The following is a 25,056-nucleotide window of genomic DNA, read 5'->3' on the forward strand; positions in this document are numbered from 1 at the left end:
GACACTGGTTTTCAAATCATGGTTTATACGTGACATTTACTTTCCTTCATGGAATTGGTCCGTTGAAGCACCTTACAGTGTGAGACAAATGATCAGCCCACCTAACTACAGTTATAAGCTGCATGGATGAGACAGTTGGATTCCCAAGAATCACCATATTGAGAGGAAGCTCTCCTGCCCCTGTGGTTCTGTCCACAGGCCAAAGAACTTCCCCAGACATTCTGGGGCTGGTTTCTTCCTTGTTATATTCAGGTTGGAAAAGAATTGTCAGAGGATCTAAAAGTTAAGTTAAAAAATGTTTTGCACTCCAGGTATGGCTGAACGGCAGGCTCACTAGCAGGCAAGGAAACAAGACGAGGGGATGAAAGAGAAGAAGGGCAAAGTAATAAAGATGAAAAAAAATAAGGGGAAATGGGGAAACAGCAAATTTAACCAAAAACCTCCGGAATTTAAAATCTGGTAGGATAAAAATATTAAAGCACAAAATAACAGTTCCATTAATGGCTGATACCATTTGTCTTCACTGCATGAAATATTTTCTTAACTATATTGCAAACAATGGGATTTCCAAACTCTCATCGATAGGGCATGGCTTCCTTTTGATATTCCATTCTCTTCTTCAACCAACCTTTCTGTTCTCCAAAGCAGAGTTCCTCTGGGAAAGCTGCAACATATCTGTAGCATTGCAGTGTCAGATGAAGCACTGGAGCTGAGCCAGAGCTGCTTTCTTATTCCCTCCTTCATTCAATAAATACTGTACTTATGAAGGGCCTTCCATGTGCCCCCAAGCATACTCGGTACTTGAGATACAATGGTGAACAAAACTGATGGAGTTTATGGTCTGGGGCCGGTGGGGGGTCCGGGGGGGAGGCAGACACTAATCAAATTATCACAAAAATATATAATGAACTGTTCACTAGACACATGATGAGGGCGGAGGGTGCTGAGCTAGTAAGGAGGGGCAGAGGAGGCTGAGCCTAGGACATGTGGCCTGAGCTGAGCTCTGAACGGGTTAATTGGACTAGGGTGGAGAGTTAGTTGGAGGGAATGTAATGTATTTAAGGAACTAAAAAGCCTGTGGCTGGAACAAAGGGTACAAAAGGATGAAAAGCCTCCAGAGTGAGAAGGTGATCATGGAAAAATGACATTCTACTGCTCTGAGAAGTCCAGTGCAGGGGGTGTGTGCCTTTGGTCCAGACACAGAGGACGCTGTGGGTGTAGCACAGTATTTGGTAACCATTTCTAGCTCCTCCCTATACCCTGGAGAGTAATGACCCAGATATTTTTTCAGCCTGATCATGTTCATTTTTGCTCTTCCATTATTTTAAGCAAAACACTGATTATTTTTCACTGCCAAATTGGAAAACAAGAGCCATGTCCTTAAAAAGGCCCATCAAAAAGCCAACAAATCTATGTTCCCAGAACTTTTCCCCGGATCTTTCACATGTTGAATCTGTATTTTAAAAAATGATAAGGCATAAATTGGCTCAAGAAAGAACTGCAAAGACAAAAGCAATAAGGAAGTAATTAGAGATCTGATATTTTGATTGTAATTTGCACATACCCTACCAAGAAGTTGCAACAAATACACCCTGGTGGTTTTGTTCTATTCTAAACTCTGGGTATAGCGGCCCTGACATATAACAGCGTCAACACTTCCAGCCGAATATCTGGAAGGGCTGTTGCTCTGAAATGCTACAATCACTCTATAATCAAAAGCCATTAAATACCCATTTCCAAACTAAAAGGCTGTACTCATCCTGGATGATGTCATTTTGTCTGGGCTTCTGCATTCTCAAGAACAACTTGAAATAATCAAGAATACAGTGTGCAAACTCCCAAGGTGACCAGTTTTATGAGTTCTCTCACAGAAGTGTGAGATTAGGAGGAAGGAAGGGAGAAGGGGGATGGGAAACAAGAGATTAAAGTATAAAAATAATAACAAAGATACAATCACAGAAGAAAATCGGTGTCTTGATATCTGTTTCTGGGAACGAAATGTAAAGCGTTCTGCTTTTCTGATAGATGAAAACATGTGCTTCACTTCTTGTACATCAAAGAGATGCCCTGAATACTGTAAATTATAACTGAAGTGTTATTGTTTACATGGTGCATTGTTTCTACACTTTGACAGAAAGGGTGTGCGTTCCCAGTGAGGAAGTATCCAACTACATTTTAACTATGAAGAAACCTTTTTTAGCCAAAGATTAAATTCTTTGCAAGGTGGTGATTTCTACAGAAAAGAAACCCCCAATCCTACCTCACCGTATGAAAAAAACAGATCAGATTTAACTGTTGTTCTTAACCACCACAACAAAAATAAGGAAATAAAGAGTCCAATTATTTTAGAGTATAGTTTGGACAAAACCACAGCATCTAGAATTAAGCATTTTACACGTTGGAAAATGTAAATTGTTAATGAACGTTGCACCCTAACAGTTTCCTTTTCCAGATGGCTCTCTGTCAGGTTGGCAACAACTCAAGAGCTTGACGAATAGGTGCAGGCATATGTCTTGTGTTTAAAATGAAAGGGAAAAAAAGCAGAAGGGGGCTTCATTTCATAAACACTTCAGGGAAAATTACCATTCCTTTTGGGACCAATTCAGTCCAGGTGCTAAGCACAGAAGAAACAGGCAACACCCGAAGGCAGAAAAGAGTCAGGCTTCTATGGGAATTACGTTCTTGGTTACATTTACAACTAAATTTCAAAATACAAATGAGCATCACCATGGTTGTATACATATGTTCTCCTCCTGGTTTTTAAAATATTAATCTTCTCTTCTCACATAATAAAATTATAAGTCAGAGCCTAGAGCCTGTTGTGTCTCTCTTTAATTTTCTTCTGCCACAATTCTAGGCTGAACTACTTGTACCTAAGTGTTTTTCCTCCTACCCAAGGTCCTAATGGACCTCCTTTTTGGCTTATTCTCCTTTATGTTCTGATTAAGGGTAATCTGACTTTTGAGGGATAATGTCTCTTAGAACTTGGGACATGGATTCAGAACCAACATTCTCAACAACCATCTTTCCAATGTTAGTTTCAGAAACCGTATGTGACATTATACCTGGGGCCCTATTTATCCTAGGCACTCTGACCTTAACGGATAAACTAAAAAACACATTTAAGACAAAATCTCACCTGCTATATTCACTTGGGACGCATATATGGGATCTGAATTTCCACTTACCAATAAACAGATCACCAAATACATATCAAAATACTAACAGTAGATTTCTCTGGGTAGTGGGTTCATAGGTAATTTTAAATGTTATTCTGTGTTTATTAAAGAGCAAAAGACCTTCCAACTATACTACAGTGAACAAGTATATGGCTGTCAGCAGGGAAGAAAATCCGATTATAAATATTTTAAGGAACACATAAATATGAATGGAGCTCTAAAATTCATCCAGATGACAATCTCTGTCCTTCTAATTCTTATATTCAAAGAATTATATATAATTACACAGCCATGCATGACAGGCACAATTACTGCTACTCGAGTGTTGAGGGGCAATTGCATGGTGAAAGCAGCTTGAGTTCTAAGAATTCCCTTAGTCCACAGTTGTTCTGATGCTGTTTTTTAAAACATTAGTGAAAATTCAGACAATTATTTTTAGGCATACAAATACCTACTCTTGAAGCAATTATTCTGGTGCCAATGACATCTTTATCCATTTACAGGCAAAATACAAAACCCAAGAGGGAGAAGATAAGATGTATTATTTATTTATTTAAAACTTTTTTTTGCGGTACATGGGCCTCTCACTGTTGTGGCCTCTCCCGTTGCGGAGCACAGGCTCCGGACGCGCAGCCTCAGCGGCCATGGCTCACGGGCCCAGCCGCTCCGCGGCATGTGGTATCTTCCCAGACCGGGGCACGAACCTGTGTCCCCTGCATCGGCAGGCGGACTCTCAACCACTGCGCCACCAGGGAAGCCCAAGATGTATTTTTTAAATATAAAGAAATAAAACTGGTTTATTAGTGAATGTTCTCATGGTAGACATATCTAGCTTTTGTACATCAGTATCCCTTCCTCTGTGGAATTACTCCAGACCCTATGTTAAATGGCAGTGCTGGACTGTCGATCACAGCCCACCGCCCATTTCTGCAAATCCCTGCCCCGACCTCCCTCCTGCTCACTCCCAACACAGCTATGAACACAGGACTCAGCTTGGCCAAAGAGAGCCCCATTCCCCTGGCAACAGTGAGTGGATCAGTAACAGTGACAGTCAGCTTCGTTTCCTAGGATTGATCTACAACCCCTGGAAGAAAAAAAGCTCTCTCTTTTCCTGAGTTGCTATTCTGGAATGACATAAGCCAGGAATGTCTGGGAGGGAGAGAGGTCACACAGAGGCAGCTGTGATAGAAAAGAATGAGGTCAATACTTAGAAGGATGAAAAGCTTAAAAGATGCAGAGAGCCCCAATCACACTGTTGGAGCCCCTCCCCGAAAATTCCTAAATATAGCTCTGTCTCCAGACTTGCCATATAAGCAAATATGAACAGCAAATACCAGCTAGGAAGACATGCTAGCAAAATATATGACTAAGATTAATAACCTTAATAATACAAATGCTCTGATCCAAAATCATTAAGAATAAAATTAATAATCAGTAGGAAAAAAGGAAAAGACCATGAGCCGGCAATTCACAAAAGATGAAAACAAATGGCAAGTATCTGCTTTTCATCAATATTCAATAAAATTGTATGTGGCTTCTTCTACACTGTTCTTGACATTTCCAAATTTTCTACAAGGAGAACGTATGACTGTAATAGTGGAGGAAAAACTTTAAAGATATTAAAATAGAAAATTAAATTTAAGAATGTTAACCGGGTATCAGCAGGCAGGATAAATGGGTGGGCAGGCGTGGAGTCAGGGATTTTAGAGGGAAGGCCATGGAAGAACAGGGAGCATTTTTGGAGAGCTGTAAACAGCATCTCAAAGGAAACAGAGCTGGGCTGCTCTCTAGGAGCTGAGGTTGAGTCAATGAGTCCATTGCTTCTCTCCTGAGATGACAGTGATAGCATGGAAAAGATAGAATGGTATTGAGGAGGAGCTGATTTAGAGATAGGGAAGGGAGTACATTGATTCCAATAAAAATAAAAAGCAAAAGAAGCTAGAACCATAGAATGGTAGTGAAAGAAGAGACCTTAGATTCACCTAATAAAACTCTAATTTTATGATGAGGATCCTGAGTCCAAAGGAAGCTAAGTGACTTACTTTCAGGTTACACACCTATGGGCATATTTAGGAATAAACATCAGGCCCCTTCCCATCTGTGCTCTTTTCAACCATACCACCCAATCACTCCTATTTGATCCAGAGCTATGTGTTTAAGAAAATTACCCTGTATTCCATGCATTCCATTTGTTCTCTTTCATGACTGAGAAATTTATAGTCTAATGTGCAGTTAATAAGAATCAGCAAGTATTAATCTCTCTGTCACACACACAATTATTACTATTGGCATCATGTGCAGACATAAAAATTAACGATATGGACAGTCTGTCTCTGCATTTGTGCATCTATAAATACCACTGCAAGAAGATATGTTCCAGTGTCTTAGTTAAGAATGACTGTTTTTATGAGCTGGTATGGAAAAATTAAGTACTTGAGAAAGTAATTTGTAGTGATCTCTTAATATTTTTGCAAAATTACATAACTGGTTAGCTACCTTAATAGGCAGCTCTAAATATTTTTATACACAGCTTGTGATATATTTTAAATATGAACTAAACATTGTAAACTTCACTTGATATAGCTGTTTTGTAATATGTGCTGTGGTTAACTATTTTAATATGTTGGACAGTAAAACTAAATGTAACAGTTCCAACATTTCTCATGGGAGTGATTTAGGGCAGACATATGTTTTTCATTAGAGTTTCCAGCAGAAATCTTAGAAATCAAGAGGAAAAATAGACCCTATTATACCAAACAGTGTTACAAACCATAATAGAAAACAACAGTCTTTAAAGCTTTTGTTTTGTTTTGTTTTGACAGCCCTGAAACAAGAAATCTGAAACACTAGAAATGAAGGTATATCCCTTAATGAAAAGTCTAATACTGGAATGCCACAATAACTGAGAATCCATAAACTAGAACCAAGAGGTGAGGCAGAATCTTTGCTGAAATGAATTTCCCCCTGCATCCTGAAGCCCTCTTTCATCTGAGTGAGTGGATTCTGCAGTCATGGTTTTGTACACTGTCACCTACTGTAATGAACTGAAGTTTTCATTCAAGTGTGGATAACATGAAGGCTGGCAATGAACTTTTAGGATCACCCTTCTAGTTACCACAGCAACATCCTTTGTCACTGGCAGTCCTCAAGGTCCAAGGAACAACTTTGCAAGGGAAAGATTTCTGAAATCTTGAAAGCTATTTTTCAATGGAAATAGTGCCCCTAGGAGCAGAAATCTGCAGAAATGCATATCTGATGAATTACTGAGGGAAAGCTGTGAGAGGAGGAAAGAACGCAGAGGTGACAGAGTAAAGGAAGCACAGGAGGAGAAATTCTCGTTAGTTCCTCACCTTTTACAATTCTCTGTTGGGAAGTGTTTTATATTTTACAAAGAAGATTGACTTTCTACACGCTGGGAAAGTACTTGACCAATGATGAAAAATGCTTTGGTTGAAAGACATAGCTCTACTAACATAATAAACAAAACGTCTATGCCTTGTGTTGATGGAGATGAAAGTTTTCATAATAAAGTGGCAGCCATAAATAGCAATAATGATTTTATATGGTCTATGTTTACCTGAACTTTTTCAAAAGAGGAAAGCTGTCAAAAATAAATCATTGCGGGCTTCCCTGGTGGCGCAGTGGTTGGGGGTCCGCCTGCCGATGCAGGGGACGCGGGTTCGTGCCCCGGCCCGGGAAGATCCCACATGCCGCGGAGCGGCTGGGCCCGTGAGCCATGGCCGCTGAGCCTGCGCGTCCGGAGCCTGTGCTCCGCAACGGGAGAGGCCACAACAGTGAGAGGCCCGCGTACAGCAAAAAAAGAAAAAAAAAAAAAAAGAAAAAAAAAATCATTGCAAATAGATTTGTACTCTTGGTTGTAGAATGTGGCTTTGTCTTACTAAGGAGATAAGAGTAGATATATATGCTTTCCAGTGGAAAGCAGACCTGAAAGTACCATAAGCTGCCTTCCACAAGCCATTGAAAATAAATTCTCAGCTCCTTCTCATTCGAAGTCCTCTGTTAGATTTTCACAGGAATGCAAGTGGATATTGGTTCAGAGCTCACTAGACTATTCTTACCTTCAGTGTCCCTAAGAACAGTGCTTTCCAAACTGGACCTGCCTTTCCTCATTTATTATCCATGGTTGATCTTAAACAGGACAAAAGACAAGTGGGAAGGAATAGAGAAGAAAAAACTTAGGAAATAAGATCCCTTAAAATCAAAACTTTAAAAAAGTTAAAGATGATTTTAAAAATCATGGTGCATCATGAAGGTAATTTATACATTTTATCCCAATCAATGTGAAGTTCAGATTATTCCAGTTAGAATAACAGGAATCCTGCCATTGTTTTATGCCAAAGTTTTGAGAATTACATAGCAAAGGAAGCACAACTATGGATCTAGCTAGAAAAATACCGTCTTCCCAGAATTTGAGGAGAACTTATGCACCATCCCTTCCACAGAACTGACTTTTCACACCGTAATATTTTAAAGTCCTAAAATGTCTTAGTAAAATTCCTACTGACACAAGTCTCAGTGTCAGTTCCCTGTGCTGGGAAGCTCTTCTCATGGGGGTGAGTCAGACTTGCTGGCTGGCTTTATTTTCCTAAGTTGTCTTCCTAATATTAAACCCAAAATTGCTTCCCAGCATTTTCCACCCAATAGACAGAGTTCTGTGGGAAGTCTACTTCCACTTATATATGGTATCTTTACAGGATCTATTTGGAAGGAAAACCTATGCTACTTCACTGGTAAACTCATGCCAGATTAAAATGTAAACAAATGTGATTTTTTTTTCTTTTAGTTAAAAGAAGTCAAAAAAGGAGGTCACTAGGTCCTTTCCTTTGCTTTCTGACCGAACTGTAGTGTCTAATTTCATCTGCCTAGAGATCTTTCAGATTTCTAGTAAGTATTAGAGATTTAAACGCTTTTCTCTGTAATCAATACCTGAGGCAGTACCTAGTATAAAGATTGCAACCCGTATGCTGGGTTGTACACTAGATACTAAACTCTAGTATAAAGATGGCAACCTGGAAGCGTACAGGCTGAATTCTGCCCTTCAATAAAATCTCTTTGACTCATGCAGTGTTTTAGAAAATGAGCCAACTTTTTAAATTTGGTTAATTAAGAATATTAAAAAAAGCCCCTCAGATTCCTGATTTCTTGAGAGACTGGCAATATTAGACTCATGCTCTCCTGGAAACAATTAGAGGATCTCCAGTTTGACACAGTCATCACCACTCCCTATTGCCCCCTTTATTAAGACCAACTATCTTTTGCTGATTATCACTGTATTTTCACTGTTGTTTTTCCAAAACCTAACCTACTTTACTTATTTATATTAGTTGCTGGTCCCTGTAAGCATCTGAGTTTGAGACTCCTATTGCAACTCATGATTTCAAACATTTTTAAAGTGTGGGGATATCTTATAATTATGTTTTTGGTACCTGTTACCTAAAAGATACAAAGGAAAAATTCTATAGCTTCAGCAATATCTTTAAATGAATTTCTATTTTATAAATTACAATTGTATCTACAAATATTTGTATATTTATATGTGCAGAGTAATACTGAGTATATGGATGAAGCACAAAGCACACACACAGGAGTGAACCTTTTGTTCTAACTCCTAGATTTTCCCAGGGATCCATGAGACAAAGGTTGGGAATCACTGGTCTAGTAAAAAGAATTCTGGACTGGGAATCAGAAAACACAGTCTTGAGTTCCATCCCTGCACTGGATAGGCTATTGGTTGGTGGTTTGAGGCAAATTAGTCAACCTGTTGGGGCACTGATTTTCTCTTGTGCAAAACGAATAAACTGGATAATTGTTGAGAACCTTTCCATTCATAAAACATAATAATATATGCCTTATGAGTTGTTTTTTTTTTTTTTTGGTACGCAGGCCTCTCACTGTTGTGGCCTCTCCCACTGCGGAGCACAGGCTCTGGACGCGCAGGCTCAGCGGCCATGGCTCACAGGCCCAGACGCTCCGCGGCATGTGGGATCTTTCCAGACCAGGGCATGAACCCGTGTCCCCTGCATCGGCAGGCGGACTCTCAACCACTGCGCCACCAGGGAAGCCCTGCCTTATGAGTCTTTACACCTATTACAAAAACCCAGGCAACTATGGGACCTCCCCAAAGTGTACCTGGGTTTTACCTAAAGACAAAAGGTTTATTAGGGAGGGAACTGCCATGGAAAAAATGGAAACACAGGGAAAACTGCAACTCTCCTATTTCCAAGTTTATATACAATTTTATATTCTCTGCTCCAAACCATGTTTGAAAAACTAGCAGTATATTTATGAGTAAACTGTCTTAAAGAGAACTCAGCATTATAGATATATTTCATTTGAGCTCAGATATTTGGGGTATAATATTTTAGGCATATAAGTTTATGGGTTCAAACGTACATATTCTTTTCAGATCAAAGGCGATACTGTTTACAAAAGCACTTTGAACATTATAGTATTATCTAGGATTATCAGATATTATAATGCTGCTATTACCTGATATTCCCACCTGACTCCAAATCCTGTGCTCAGAGCCTTTACTCCACCACTGCCGCCCCCAGGGTTTCTATGCTTAGAGAGAATAATGCCAGATACATAGACATGTTCAATGAATACTGATAAGTTTAAAATATTTGTGCTATAAGTCCAATGATACTAGCACACAATAGTGTGTTTTTTCAGTATATACTGTAAAAGAAAACTAATACTTTAACTGCACCCGGGGCATCACTCCATCTCACAGTATATTATATTGCCTTAGAATTTCCTCTGTCAGGGAAGCCTATAATAATAACTGCAGCAAATTCAAGTTTCTTACATAATGCCCACTCTCACCTTCTTTCTTTTAACAGAACCCTGACTTTGTTCATGACTAATATGTGCCCAGTTAAAAATATTCATCAGATTCTCTGGTAGCCAGAGGTGGTCATGAAACCCAGTTCTAGGCAACGACTACAAGTCTTCTGGGTAGGACTTCCAGAAAGCTATGGTTCCCCTAATATAAAAAAGGGCAGACACCACTAGTATATTCCTTTTACTTTCATCCTTCCTCCCTCCTTGCCTAAAGCAGGGACACAATACATGGAAGAGGAGTGTCCACCTCATGACCATGATGATGAAATATACTGACAGGAAAAAAAGGAAGAAAGGGAGGAAGGAAGGAAGCCAAAAGGAGTGTGAGTTCTGCTGCCTGTCTCTTAACTTCCTGCTGAGAAAAAAAATAAATCCCTATTTATTTTTATTTATTATTTAAGCTAATCTTGTAAATTTTCCATTACATATATCCAGGTACAATCCTAATATAATACAGAAATTGATAATCCCAAATTATCAACAGGAAGTAAAATAAGAATCTAATAAATATAAATTACAGTTTCTGTGGTATTATCATGCCTCTCTCTTGAACCATAGAGTTCTTAGATATTTTGAATCTTTCATTCCCTAGCATTACACTGAACCTAACTAAACAGATCTAGCTCTTATTGACCTGATCTTTAAAGACACTATAAAAATTCAGGGACATAAGTTAATGAGTAATATAAAAATTGTTTACCAAAAAAATTGTTTTCCAAGAGTGTGGGTGTCAAAAACCATATGCAAGTTTTGTTTTTCTTTGTTTCCTGATTCCAGAGCCTCCTGACCAAATACCTTAGAGCACCGATTTGCCCTTAATAGTTTACAGGTGTGCCAAGCTGCTGCTTCAGTTCACAGGTCTGGCGGGTAGGGCCTGGGGTGATCAAGCCCCTGCTGCTGCTTGCCCCCGACCACACCAGCCTGTCCACTTACCTCAGTAGACTCTGCAAACATTCTTACTGCCTGTGTGCAAAACAGCGTTAAAAAGGCTGGGAAGCACTGCCCTATATGACAGCTAGATGCCATCAAAATAATAACAGCAATGGAAAAAAAAATTACCTATTACAACGCTCTGTGGATCAAAAATTAGCTCACACACATCACACCATTTTATTCTCAGGAAAATCATGAGTGGTCAATAGGGCGCTTATATTTATTATCAAGGTTCAGAGATGGTAATGTGTCCACTAACACACATTGCTAGGAAATGACAGAGCCAGGACTTTTGAATCAAGGATTTCTGCTCTAAGCCTATGCTTTTTCTGACATAGCTCCCTGTATGATGATAGTCCACATTTGCACAGATCTTTGAAATGAGTGTTTTGATTTCATACTCTGAAGAAAGTTCAAATGGTTTTCGTTTGTTTTCTCTTGTGACTGCCATGCAAATACTAACATATATGGAAACTGATACTCTCTTTGAACTTAGCAAGACTGAGAAAGCACAACACTAAATGACACATTTAGGCCATACCAATTTTCTTTTTACAGCTCCCATCCCTGACACCCTGAGAGCCAACCCTTGTTATTTTGTGTGAGTAGAAAAGAGTTTTTGCCCACCACTCTCCCCAAGAGTACCTATTAAAAAGAAAATAATACGTTGCTGTTGACCATGCTTAAGTTTTGCTTTGTTTTGCCGAACACAATTTCTCATTGCCCTTTCCATAAAAGGGAAGAATAGAGAGAAATGAAAGAAACTATCAAAAGTAAATTACATTTTTAACATATAAAAGGAAATATGAATTTTAAATATAGGGTAATTATTGTCGAGAGGTATTACTGAAATAAAAGGAATTTAAGTTTGCTACTCCTGTTTTAGAAAGCTAGACAATCAATAGATTTCAGTGACTAGATATAATATTTTAATTTCTTTATAGCAATGGAGAAACAAAGAGGATACATGCACCAAAATAGGAAGGTATGAGGAAACTCCTATAAGTAGCTATTATAGACAGATTCAAAAGCACAAGTAATATCTATAATATTAACCAAATATTAATTCACTGTTCAGAAAGTGAGAATGCATCGCATAAAACAATAAGTTTAAGCAAGCATAAGTTACAGAATACAATATGCAGTGGTTATGGAAGTGAGCCTGTGGCAGGTTTAGAATTCCATGTTTAAAGACATGGGCTCGAGATCCAGAAGGTTCAAATCCTGGTTCTATCACTTAGCAGTTGAGTGATGATAACGTGCTTAATTTTTAGTACAGAAGAAGTATTGATTGCTTGATTCTATCAACAGTTAAGATTAGTAAAATTACAGCATTATATAAAAAGTAGAATTCTTATATTGATTGCTTATTTTCAATAGTACTTTTAAACTAAATCTCATCAACCACAAAATGTCCACAAGACATAAAGTAATTTCTGCCAACCAGTAGCAAGTAAGCTGAGATTATAAACTGGAATAACATAAGTGCAACACTGTGGGCAAGTTCATGGTAAAAGCCAAACTAACCTAGTTCCATGAAAGGCTAAGCACATTTGGAAGACAATTCAATTCTTCCAGTACATACTGCGTATTCCATCCTATTCTACAAAACTGAGTCACCACTGCCTCAGTGCTGTCCTATTACTCCTTATCCTGAGATGTAGATTAAACATTCTCTTCAGCAGCTAACTGTAAACATAAACCCTACTTCTCAGGACATGTGACTTTTCAACATACTTAATAAGGGGCATGTCTATACTGGCCAAGTAAAAATCTACCTTCAGAAATCAAGTCCTTTTGGTGGCCACAAGGGTTGATGTGTGTTCCACTGGCAAGCTGACTTATGTCAAGTCTAAGTAGCACATCTTATCCACCCTGTTTGAACTGTACATCCAAATCTAATCTAGGGCATTCTTCACAGAATTAGAACAAAAAATTTCACAATTTGTATGGAAACACAAAAGACCCCAAATAGCCAAAGCAATCTTGAGAAAGAAAAACAGAGCTGGAGGAATCAAGCTCCTGGACTTCAGACTATACTACAAAGCTGCATTAACCAAGACAGTGTGGTACTGGCACAAAAACAGAAATATACATCAATGGTACAGGACAGAAAGCCCAGAGACAAACCCACACACATATGGTCACCTAATTTATGGCAAAGGATGCAAGAACATACAATGGAGAAAAGACAGCCTCTTCAATAAATGGTGCTAGGAAAACTAGACAGTTACATTACAACACTCTCTAACACCATACACAAAAATAAGCTCCAAATGGATTAAAGACCTAAATGTAAGACCGGACACTATAAAACTTTGAGAGGAAAACGTAGGAAAAACACACTTTGATATAAACCACAGCAAGATCTTTTTTGACCCACCTCCTAGAGTAATGAAAATAAAAACAAAAAATGAACAAATGGGACCTAATGAAACTTAAAAGCTTTTGCACAGCAAAGGAAACCATAAACAAGACGAAAAGACAACCCTCAGAGTGGGAGAAAATATTTGCAAACGAAGCAACTGACAAAGGATTAATCTCCAAAATATATAAACAGCTCATGGAGCTCAATATCAAAAAAACTAACAACACAATTAAAAAATGGGCAGAAGATCTAAATAGACATTTCACCAAAGAAGACATACAGATGGCCAAGAGGCATGTGAAAAGATGCTCAATATCACTAATTATTAGAGAAATGCAAATCAAAACTACCATGAGGTATCACCTCAAACTGGTCAAAATGGCCATTATCAAAACATCTAGAAACAATAAATGCTGGAGAGAGTGTGATGAAAAGGGAACCCTCCTGCACTGTTGATGGGAATGTAAATTGATACAGCCACTATGGAGAACAGTATGGAGGTTCCTTAAAAAACTAAAAATACAACCACCATATGACCCAGCAATTCCATCATTGGGTATATACCCTGAGAAAACCATAATTCAAAAAGAGACATGTACCACAATGTTCACAGTAGCACTATTTACAATAGCCAGGACAGGAAGCAACCTAAATGTCCATCAACAGATGAATGGATAAAGAAGATGTGGCACATATATACAATGGAATATTACTCAGCCATAAAAACAGTATTGTGAATCAATTATACTCCAGTAAAGATGTATAAAAAATAAAAAAAAACCCAAAGCTAATCTAGGTAGGAATATATACTTTGTATTATAAAATAAGATGTCTCCAAAATTTAAAGATACACTAAAATTTCCACAAATTCGTATTTTTTTTACCTTCAGCTGCTAACTTTACAAATTTTCCTAACATAAACATGAATGTACAGAAGTGTTTCTAAACGTGAAATCACATTTAAAACAAGAAAATGCAATATCCTGAGCAATCATAAAACAGAGAAACCAATAAAGAATGAAATTCTGGGTCAATAAACACCTTGAGCGAGTATCGAATGAACACTGACTGCTTGACCTCAATTCTCAAAATAATACAGTAACACACTAACGCTGCAGAAAGCTATCCAAACACCCTCGTTAGAACACACCATCTTTGTTGTCTGTTTCTGGAATTATGTGTGTTAAGAATAACTTCCAATTATACTCTCCTAGTGTTCAAATTGACTTTGAATCAAATCACTGTTCTAAGCTGTATATAAACCATATTAAGTCTTTCTAAGTCAATATTCATTTATAGCCAAACACACACGTGAAATCACACTCAGTGCTGTACCCTAATGAAATGGGAACAACTCCCACAAGCTTTCCTTAGGTAGATTTTAAGTTGGCAAGCAGGTTCTGTACTGGGCAAGGAAACGTTTCATTTCTGTGGGAAGTTCATTCGGTTTCCACCTTGTCAGGGTTTCGTTTTCCATGACCAGACACAGGAAAGGTCAGCATTGGGCACAAAGGAAAGCACACATGCACGGGATGCTCAGGTGGACAGAGACACAGCCCGCTTCTGAGAAAGCTGGGCCCCCCCCGCAGGGAGGCAGGACAGGGGACAGGAGGAAAAGTCAGATGATATGTAACCTCCCTCAGCTGAGCCTTCCCCAGTGGAGAGGTCTACAGGCACCCACACACACATATCCATGAATGAGCGGCAACCTGGTATGTTTTTAAAGTATTTACGTTTTACATGTAAGTGTTAATAACTTCTCACTCTCAAACAGGCCCAGGCTCAATCCACACTACTAGCAATAAGCTTTACACAAAATATAAAGAATGTTGAATTTGATATGAAACAACACAAATGAATATCTCCGCAAGTTATACCACAGTTCTTACTAGAAGTGAAAATGGTTAGATTTTAGGATATTTAATTAGGTACTTCCCCCAAATCAACAGCCTACTTTACTGGGATGTTTGGGGATTATTTTGGATAGTACCCATTAATTCAGATTCAAGATGAAATATGAGAAGTCAAAATATGAAACTGTTCTTGAAAATGGCAATTTTCATCCTATAACATTGTACAACATCTTAGGGAAACAGGTTTTTTGTTTTTAAGTTTGAAATGACAATCGCAAAGAGAATATGTCAACAGAAATCCTTTGAATAGGATGGATGCACATCATTCTATTTTTCCTTAAAGATATTACACCCTGTGAGTATTCTGCTATTTTAACAAGGCTTAGGCTCTAAGAATATGAATACTGACAAGCAGCTAGAAGGCCATTTCCCTACCACAACTGGAATAAAAAAAAAAAAACCTACAACAAAAACCTCTAATCCGAAAGGCTGGCTAGCATTCATCAGGCCTCATGAAATTCGGAACAACTCCAATGAAGATGGTTACATCCTATTTCCAAATGCCTTTATTTTTAAATCTGTTTTCGGTATCAGTGATGTTTATGTCCTCTATTTTTGTTAAACACTCACCTGTGATTTTTTGCAGCAAAGGTGACAATTCAGACTCCTCACAAAAGACTTGAGCCAACGCTTTCTTCACTTTTTCTTCACCTTCACCCAGGTCTTTGTCCACTGAGAACTCTCCACTGACAGAATAAATATATATCAGGAGGACCAGCAGCTCTTCGGGGCTGTAGTCATCATTAGTCCTCTGGTTCGAAGGCTTAATCATGGGAAGCAGCTGATTTAACACAACAGACATTGTCGACTCCCCAATGCTCTGAAATAAAAGGGGGGAATAGGCACATATGTCAGTCTTGTACAGACGTAATTTATGCACTACATCAGCCCAAAGATAGCTTGCAAACAAGTCTGTGATGTTCACTGACTAGATAGCTTTTTATTTGTATGTTTCTTGTCCTGGAGAGAATACTGCAGGCAATTTGGCATTAGAGCTGTTGTTTTGAAAGATCTAGTTCATAAAATGGCTGGTCAAGTTGCATACCCTTTTCTATTATCTTACATATTGCTTAAAGAAATAAGAGCCATGTGTTTTAAAAATAAAAGTGTACGTAGTTCAGATGCTAGAAATTTTAAATAAAAATATTTGTAACATAATATGATTAAAAATAAAAACATACCAGCACCTATATGCTGACATTCCTTCAGAGGAATTACTTTAGATTTTATAGCATATTCTTTTAATATTCTTTAAGGTGGCAAATATTAGTCAGAATAGATTTTCTTTTTATAACAATGAAAAGTCATTTTCTGCTAAATCTGGTCAAACTGGGTAATGACACTTCAGGATATCTTTGGGTTAGTCTGAAGAGAATTCACATTTAAAGTTTTAAAAAAATGTGCTTTTAGATATTCCACCAATTTCCTGAGTGATATTTAGCAGAGAATTTCAAAATTCCTTTCATGTGATAACAGCATTGCATTACTGAGTTAGCTGCATAACTTTCAATGCACACTTCTAGTACAAATTCTGAGGTTTTTGGTGAATAGATAAATCCCCATTTTAAACAATGTGATTTAATTCTACTTATAATCTAAAATAACCCTGTAAAATAAAACTCAACGATTTGTATTTATATTAAAATCAGGGGCCAAATGATCACGAGTTACAACTTTCACGTTATTTATTCAGAAGCATTCACTGAGCATCTACTATGTTCCAGGTACTACTCTGGGTCTGGGGAAGACAGCAGTGAACAAAACAAATCCTCTGCTATCACAGAGCTTACATTCTAATGGGGGAAAACAGACAATTTAAAGCTAAGGAAGTAAAATATATAGTATTTTAAATGGTGGTAAGAGCTACTGAGAAAAATAAAGCAGGAATGAAAGACGGGACTTAAGGGTGTGTTTATGTCAGTAAATATGCACTATTATATTTTTTAAATTTTTTAGACCATAGTCTTTTATTTATTTATTTGTTTGTTTGTTTATTTATTTATCTATTTTTGGCTGTGTTGGGTCTTCGTTGCTGCGCGCAGGCTTTCTCTAGTTGTGGTGAGCGGGCGCTACTCTTCCTTGCCGTGCGCGGGCTTCTCATTGCAGTGGCGTCTCTTGTTGCGGAGCACAGGATCTAGGTGCATGGGCTTCAGTAGTTGCAGCACATGGGCTCAGTAGTTGTGGCACGCTGGCTCTAGGGCACACAGGCTTCAGTAGTTGCGGCCGCGGGTTCAGTAGTTGTGGCTCGTGGGCTCTAGAACACAGGCTCAGTAGTCGTGGCGCAGGGGCTTTGTTGCTCTGCAGCATGTGGGATCTTCCCAGACCAGGGATTGAACCCATGTCCCCTGCATTGGCAGGCGGATTCTTAACCATTGCGTCACCAGGGAAGTCCCTGCACTATTTTAAAGAGGAAAAGCCGTGTTAAGAAGGGAGTATTGGAATAAAGAAAGACCTATAGAAACTCTCTCTCTCTGAATGAAGTTGATGGCAAGCAGCTGAATGTGGTTCTGTATTGGGACGACTACCCAAAATGAGCTTTTCAAGTCATTTCCACACCTGGGAAAATCTGGACATATCATCTCAAGGTTAAGGTTCATAATTACATTTTTTGGTACATGGGAAACAGCTGTTACCATTTATTTCAACTAAAAATCCTGGATGTTCACAATGTACCAAACAAAACTAAAATGGAATGACTAAAGTACAAATGGAAAAGAACAGAATGGAGATTTTAACTGTTATGTGGTGACAAGACATGGTTTATCAAGTATAAACATACCCACTTCTCAAAGGAAATGGCTGAAAGGTTTGAAGGCATCCTAGGACTGTCCTGTAGCCTCAGGAGTCTCTTGGGAGGAACTTTCAAGTGTTTGTTCTTTACTTTAAAAGCTGCCCGAAAGCAATTTAAAAGAAAGGAGGTGTGTGGCTGGCCTGTTAAAAGAAGGGCCATGGGGGCTGCAGCTTTCGCTTTTTATTTTTTACTCTATCACCAACTCCTTGGATGACATTAAACAGATTCTTTCATTGCTTTATATCCCATTTCTAAAAAGTAGGTGTATACATCAAGTATCTGTCCTATAGGAACCCTGTGATTCTCTCCCCAGAGCAAAAATATATATTTTTTTGCTATAGTTATAAAAAGTAAAACAGGGCAGGGTAATCATCATAGTCATTTAAGAAGATTCACTCACTAACATCTGGCCATCAGAGCATCATTTTCAAGTTGTTGATCTGTCACTGGAGAGCAAAATCCCTCCTCAGTGACACTGCAGCGGATTTCCATTGGCTAGCTCGTACCTCTGCACACCAATTTCTAAAATTACACTTTAATCTGCTTAATGCATCCAAAGAAGTTAATAACTGAGCTGAATACAAAGCCAAGAATACTGATTAGTCTTAAAGAGGCATTAGATATTGTGGAAATAAAGAGATTCCGTTTCAAAAAGCCAGATTCCAATCTTGACTGTTCCACTAGCTAGTATTTTAACCTCTTTGGATCTCAGTAAACTTCTTAGGATGTCTTCGTCTCTAAAATTACATGATCGGACTAGAGGGTGACTGAGTTCTTAAGTCATAGTTACGCTAAGATCTCCATTTTTACTTTCTTCTCCCCCTACCTTAAAAAATTACCATTGGTGGTAGAAGGCAGTGAATCTCGCTGTTCGCTACACAGCAAAATATAACAATAAATACTTGAAAAAGAAAAGCCTTCCTATAGAAAGAAATGTAGATGCAGAAATATTGTAGATATGTGTGTAACATGGGCTGATATACATTCACGTATTTCCTAACTCCGTCCACTGAGAAGATGTAGAAGTAGTTACATCCCAGTAGCAATGAGCACTCCAGTGGTCAGATCTTAGTTTCTAATATCATTCTCCAATAATAGGAACCAGAGATCCTTGGAGAAATGGCTGATTCTAGGGATGGGGCGGGGAAAATACAAGAAGAACCTGGAATATCTTGTAGTGCCAGAAAGTAAGGAAGTCCTTAGAAAACAAACAAATGGGGGCATGTCAAAACGACACAAGAGACAACTGGGAGATCTCCCAGTGGTCAAAGCTGGAATGATTTGCACAAGAGAATAATTAAAGTAGTAGTAGTAATGGATTATAACCCAAAGTATAAAATAAATATGCATCACTCCACACTGGTAATGAATAAGTGGTTGCATTAATTAATGTAGGAGAAGAGAAATATTCCTTAACAGAAGAATTCCAAATAACTTACCTACATAAGCTACTTCTCCTCCTGGAGACAGAACTTAATCGCCCCACATCTTAAGTGTGAGCTGAACATGGTGACTTGCTTTTAAAAAACTGTGTATGGAAAGGGGAGGGAGGAGTGACTTTACCTTAGTCAGAGGATCAAGGTTCACATCACCAGTGATAAGTCACATTGATATCACCTGTCCCAAATATGATGTGATGAGATTGGCACTTTACTTTTGCGGTATTCTTCTCCCAAGCCCATAACCCCATGACAAAAACATCGGATAAATCCTAATTGAGGGACATTCTACAAAATGCCTGACCAGCACTCCCTCAAAACCGTCAAGGTCATGAAAAATAAGGAAAAAATGAAAAACTATCACACACCAGATGAGACTAAGGAAACATAATGACTAAATGTAATGTGATATCCTGGATGGGATCCTGGAACACACAAAGGACTTTAGAGAAAAACTAGTGAAATCAGACTGAAGTCTGGAGTTTATAATTAATAATAATGTACCATGTTGGTTTCTTAGTTTTGACAAATGATTGAGGATACACAATAGTGTAAGATTTTAACAGTAGGGTGAGGGGTATACATAAATTCTCTGTATTATCTTGGCAAGTTTTGTATAAATCTAAAGCTACTCTAAAATAAAACATTTATTGGAAAGGGAAGAAGAAGGGGAGGGGAGGAAGGGAAGACAGTAAGAGACAAAGCCACGTACATTTTGATCTCTTTTCTGTCAGACTGAAAATTCCAAGACAAATGATTTCAGCTCAGTATGAGGAAGAACTCCTACAACCAGAGCCAAGGTAAGAGACTGACTCAGGAAGCAATGAACTTCCCATCAAAGCAAAGGGAAGCAGGGTGATCTGGCAAGGATGAAGCAGAGAGAATCCCATGACACCTTGGCTTAGAAGGTGAACTAGACCTTCCTAGTGCTGTCCATAAAAGCATGACTCCAGACTGGATGCACACCCATCTTCTGATCTTCTCTGCTCTTAGAATGAAACCCCAACAAGAAGGAAAGAAAACATCCTGGACGAAACTTCCTAGACTGAAACTTTTTTAAAGGTAAAAGAAAGAATCTGAGGTGGATTAAAAATGAGGAGATGGGAGTAAGATTTTATGCCTGGGTTTGAATTCTGGCTGTACCACTTATTAGCTGTATGACCTTGGGTAAGTCTCAGTTTTCTCATCTATATAAAATGGAAAGAGTATCACAAAGGCCTGAATATCAAGCAGTCCCAAGCCACAGGCATTTTCTTTCTTTTTTTTTTTTTTTTGTGGTACGCGGGCCTCTCACTGTTGTGGCCTCTCCCGTTGCGGAGCACAGGCTCTGGATGTGCAGGCTCAGCGGCCATGGCTCACCAGCCCAGCCGCTCCGCGGCATGTGGGTTCTTCCCAGACCGGGGCACGAACCCGTGTCCCCTGCATCGGCAGGCGGACTCTCAACCACTGCGCCGCCAGGGAAGCCCGCCACAGGCATTTTCATAATACTGGGACGATTGCTTAAACTACTTTGTGGTTTAAAATAGAGTAACCCCACAATGGGACAGTCTTTGTAAGGACTCAAACATAAGGGGAGGCCCTCTTTTCTGAGGGTTAATTTTAAGGAAAGTACTTTCCCTTACATTTGAGGATACACAATAATAGTTCTTGTTCCATAAGGTTATTCTAAAGATTTAATAATAGGAGTCACAAAGCACAGTGCCTGGCACATAGTCCCTGATAACTACTAACTATTACTATTGGGCTGGCCAAAAGGTTCGTTCGTTTTTTCCACAAGATGGCTCTAGTAGCACTTAGTTGTCTTTAACTTCATTCGAAACAATTTGCTTAGACTGTATGTGACAGCTGTCACATCAGCACACATTTAAAAAAGACATCAAATTTGGTGAATTTTTGTGTAGCCATTTTGATATTGAAGATGGAAGAAAAAAGCAACATTTTCGGCACATTACGCTTTATTATTTCAGGAAAGGTAAAAACGCAACTGAAATACAAAAAAAGATTTGTGCAGCATATGGAGAAGGTGCTGTGACTGATGGAACGTGTCAAAAGTTTGCAAAGTTTTGTGCTGGAGATTTCTCGGTGGACAATGCTCCACAGTCGGGTAGACCAGTTGAAGCTGATAGCGATCAAATCAAGACATTAATTGAAAACAATCAACATTAGACCATACGGGAGATAGCCGACATACTGTAAATATCCAAATCAAGCGCTGAAAATCATTTGCACCAGCTTGGTTATGTTAATTGCCTTGGTGTTTGGGTTCCACGTAAGTTCAGCGCAGGAAACCTTCTTGACCCTATTTCCACATGAGATTCTCTACTTAAACATAACAAAAACATTCCATTTTTAAAACAAATTATGACAGGCGATGAAAAGTGGATACCGTACAATAATGTGGAACGGAAGAGATCGTGGGGCAAGTGAAATGAACCACCACCAACCACACCAAAGGCCGGTCTTCATGCAAAGAAAGTGATGTTGTGTATATGGTGGGATTGGAAGGGAGTCCTCTATTATGAGCTCCTTCCGGAAAACCAAACAAATAATTCCAACAAGTACTGCTCCCAATTAGACCAACTGAAAGCAGCACTCAGTGAAAAGCGTCCAGAATTAGTCAAGAGAAAACTCATAATCTTCCGTCAGGATAACGCAAGACCTCATGTTTCTTTGATGACCAGGCAAAAACTGTTACAGCTTGTCTGGGAAGTTCTGATTCTTCTACCGTGTTCGCCAGACATTGCACCTTTGGATTTCCATTTATTTAGGTCTTTACAAAATTCTCTTAATGGAAAAAAATTCAATTACCTGGGAGACTGTAAAAGGCACCTGGAACAGTTCTTTGCTCAAAAAGATAAAAAGTTTTGGGAAGATGGAATTAGGAAGTTGCCTGAAAAATAGCAGAAGGTCGTGGAACAAAAGGGTGAATACGTTGTTCAATAAAGTTCTTAGTGAAAATGAGTCTTTTATTTTTACTTAAAAACCGAAGGCACTTTTTGATCAACCCAATACTACACAACTACTACTACTATTGCCTACTACCCCACTGACTCCCTTCTCACCCAGCAGAAGTGATTAAGATGCTTGGTAAGAGAATGAAATATCTTCCAGGAATAAGAAGTTAGCAGTCTCAAAGGAGGCAGGAGCAGCCTACAAATACTGGATGTGTAACCACATCTTGGAACTTAACTGCAAACTTAGTCAAAGGTTAAAGGCAATATAAACATTATTAAACACTGCCATTAAAAAAGCACACACAGAGTAAACCACAACCAAAGGAAAAAAAATGGCTTCTTTATAAAGTACCAGGGATTAAATTTCTCATTCATTTTGATATAAATGGGCTTACTAGTAGGAGGTGGAAGACTGGAGCTGTGTCTGGAATGACAAAAACTTTTTTTTTTTTAATTCTGCAGACTGGGACTTCTGTTATTTTTGAATGAATCCCCAGTAACTCCATACAAAAGGCCCTCTGTAAAATGCATGTTGTGTTTAGAAAAGCCAACTTTGGGGCTGAATTAAGACACCTCTGCAAAGTCAGAGTCGGTCTCTGTGCTGGCGACCTCTGCAGGCATGAGGTGCAAAGGGGCCATATGCAGTGTGGCTGCAGAGCAGGCCTGCGGCTCCACACCTGTTCCTCTGGAATGCAGAGCCTGCAGACACTTAGGGGAACTCTAAGCCACTCCAAAGTGCTGCTCTGCAGAGAACCCATCTCTACAATTCCTCCAAGCTTCCGCTCAGTTAGCGGGTGCGGGCTCAAGGGATGCTGCCAGGGAGTGCCTAAGGCCCTTCTGCCCCAAATATCACTTGTGTTAATGGCCTTTGCCATTCTTGCATTAATACTTGCCACAAGGCCTTAAATTCCCATAAGTAAAGCCACTCTGCTTCTTTGGGGAATGGGCTTTACATGTGCCAGGGAAAATGCAAAAATGTAACTTGGTGGGTATAAAGATAATTAATTGCTGCTCTCATGCATTCATCAACAAATATTTATTGTGCACATACTACATGCCAGACACAAGATTCAATGAACTTACAGGAGAGTGGGGATAGGAACAAACAGTCATGATGATGCAGTAAATAAGTGCTTTAGTAGAGGTATTCATTTACTTTGGAAATAGAGCAGAGCAACACCTAAATCCTCGAAGAGGTGGTACCTCAATTGAGTCTTAAACAATCAACATCTAATATCAGGGAGGAGCAAAGCTCTGAGAAATGAGTGATGGGATAGGATCCTTCATTCCTTCCTTCAACAACTATTTAATGCACACTTTCTAAGTGTGTGGTAGGCAGAATAACACCCCCTCAAAGAGACCTACACTCTTGTCCCCAGAACCATAAACATGTTATATTATATGACCAAAGGGACTTTGCAGATGTGATTAAAGTTACAGAACTTGAGATGGGGAGATTATCCTGCATTATCTGGGTGGGTCCAATCTAGTCACATGGGTCCTTAAAGTAGAGAACCTTTCCTGGCTGTGGTCAGAGAGAGACGCAATGATGAAAGGTCAGAGAGAAGAAGCACAGTGTATGTTTTAAAGATGGAGGAAGGGAGACATGACCCAAGGAATGCAGGGGGCCTCTAGAAGCTGGAAAAGGCAAAGAAACAGATGTCCCCTTAGAGCCTCCAGAAGGGAATGCAGTGCTGCCATCACCTTCATTTTAGTCCAGTGAGACCAGTGTTGGACTTCTGAGCTACAGAATTATAATGTAGTAAATTTCTGTTGTTCTAAGCCACTAAGTTTGTGCAGCAATAGAAAATTGATGCAAGTGGTTTATGTGAGATGGGGCATGTGAAGCTCTGCATCAGGCCCATAGCCCAGTCAGAGAACCTGGTAAAAAGTAGGGCTCCATAAATACCTGCCCAATGACTAAACAAACAAGCAAGAGCAAGCAAGAATTGGTTCCTGGGTGGTACGTATTCCATCCGTGCCACTAGGGAACCAGTGAGTGCCTTCAGGGTTGTCATAGAAAAGGAAGGCACAGAGATACACCAAATTTAAAATTTGCTACTTAATAATTTGCTCCCTAATTGGCTACTTAAATTTGCCTAGAATTAGTCCAAAATCATGCAATTGCATAAGCCAATATTTAACAGGCCCAGGATAATCATATAGGACAGTGAGTTTCAAAGTGTGAGCCACAGAACTGAGATCCCAGAGACCTTTTCAAGAGGTCCATAAGGTCAAAACTATTTTTATAAAAATATTAAGGCTTCCAACACCTGTTCTCCTCAAGATTGAGGACTATCAAAGAAAAGGGGGGATCACAACTGAGCAGGAGGTCCCTCGGGTACAAATTCTTTCCACATCCCCCGTTTCTTGTTTGTAGGAAATAGGCTTCGTTCAGCCTCCTTGACCTTCCCTGAGTTCCAAAGGGCAGGTTCAAAGAATTACTAATTAGGGAAGGGAGGGAATACAGAAACAAGGGAGAAGCAGTCAACAAACAATAGTGCAGCCTTGGGTAAGGGTCCCGGTTCCTCCTCAAGGAATATACATAACAATATCTTTGAACTCTTCTGCAGAACTAAGGCCTCTGCCCAGGTGGAGGATGGTAACTTCAG

At 39.1% G+C, this 25,056-nt stretch overlaps 1 protein-coding gene across 2 annotated transcripts in view; it reads right to left on the reverse strand.

Annotated features, from left to right (window-relative positions):
• Window positions 1–25,056, reverse strand: part of SCFD2 (sec1 family domain containing 2) — a 398,472-nt gene that overhangs the window by 215,239 nt on the left and 158,177 nt on the right. For both annotated transcript variants that reach the window (XM_079920247.1, XM_079920248.1), the window contains exon 5: window positions 15,831–16,080. In XM_079920247.1, the coding sequence (XP_079776373.1) occupies window positions 15,831–16,080 (250 nt within the window). The remainder of the gene's footprint in view (window positions 1–15,830; window positions 16,081–25,056) is intronic.

Source organism: Stenella coeruleoalba (assembly GCF_951394435.1).
Source record: "Stenella coeruleoalba genome assembly, chromosome: 4".
NCBI lineage: Eukaryota > Metazoa > Chordata > Mammalia > Artiodactyla > Delphinidae > Stenella > Stenella coeruleoalba.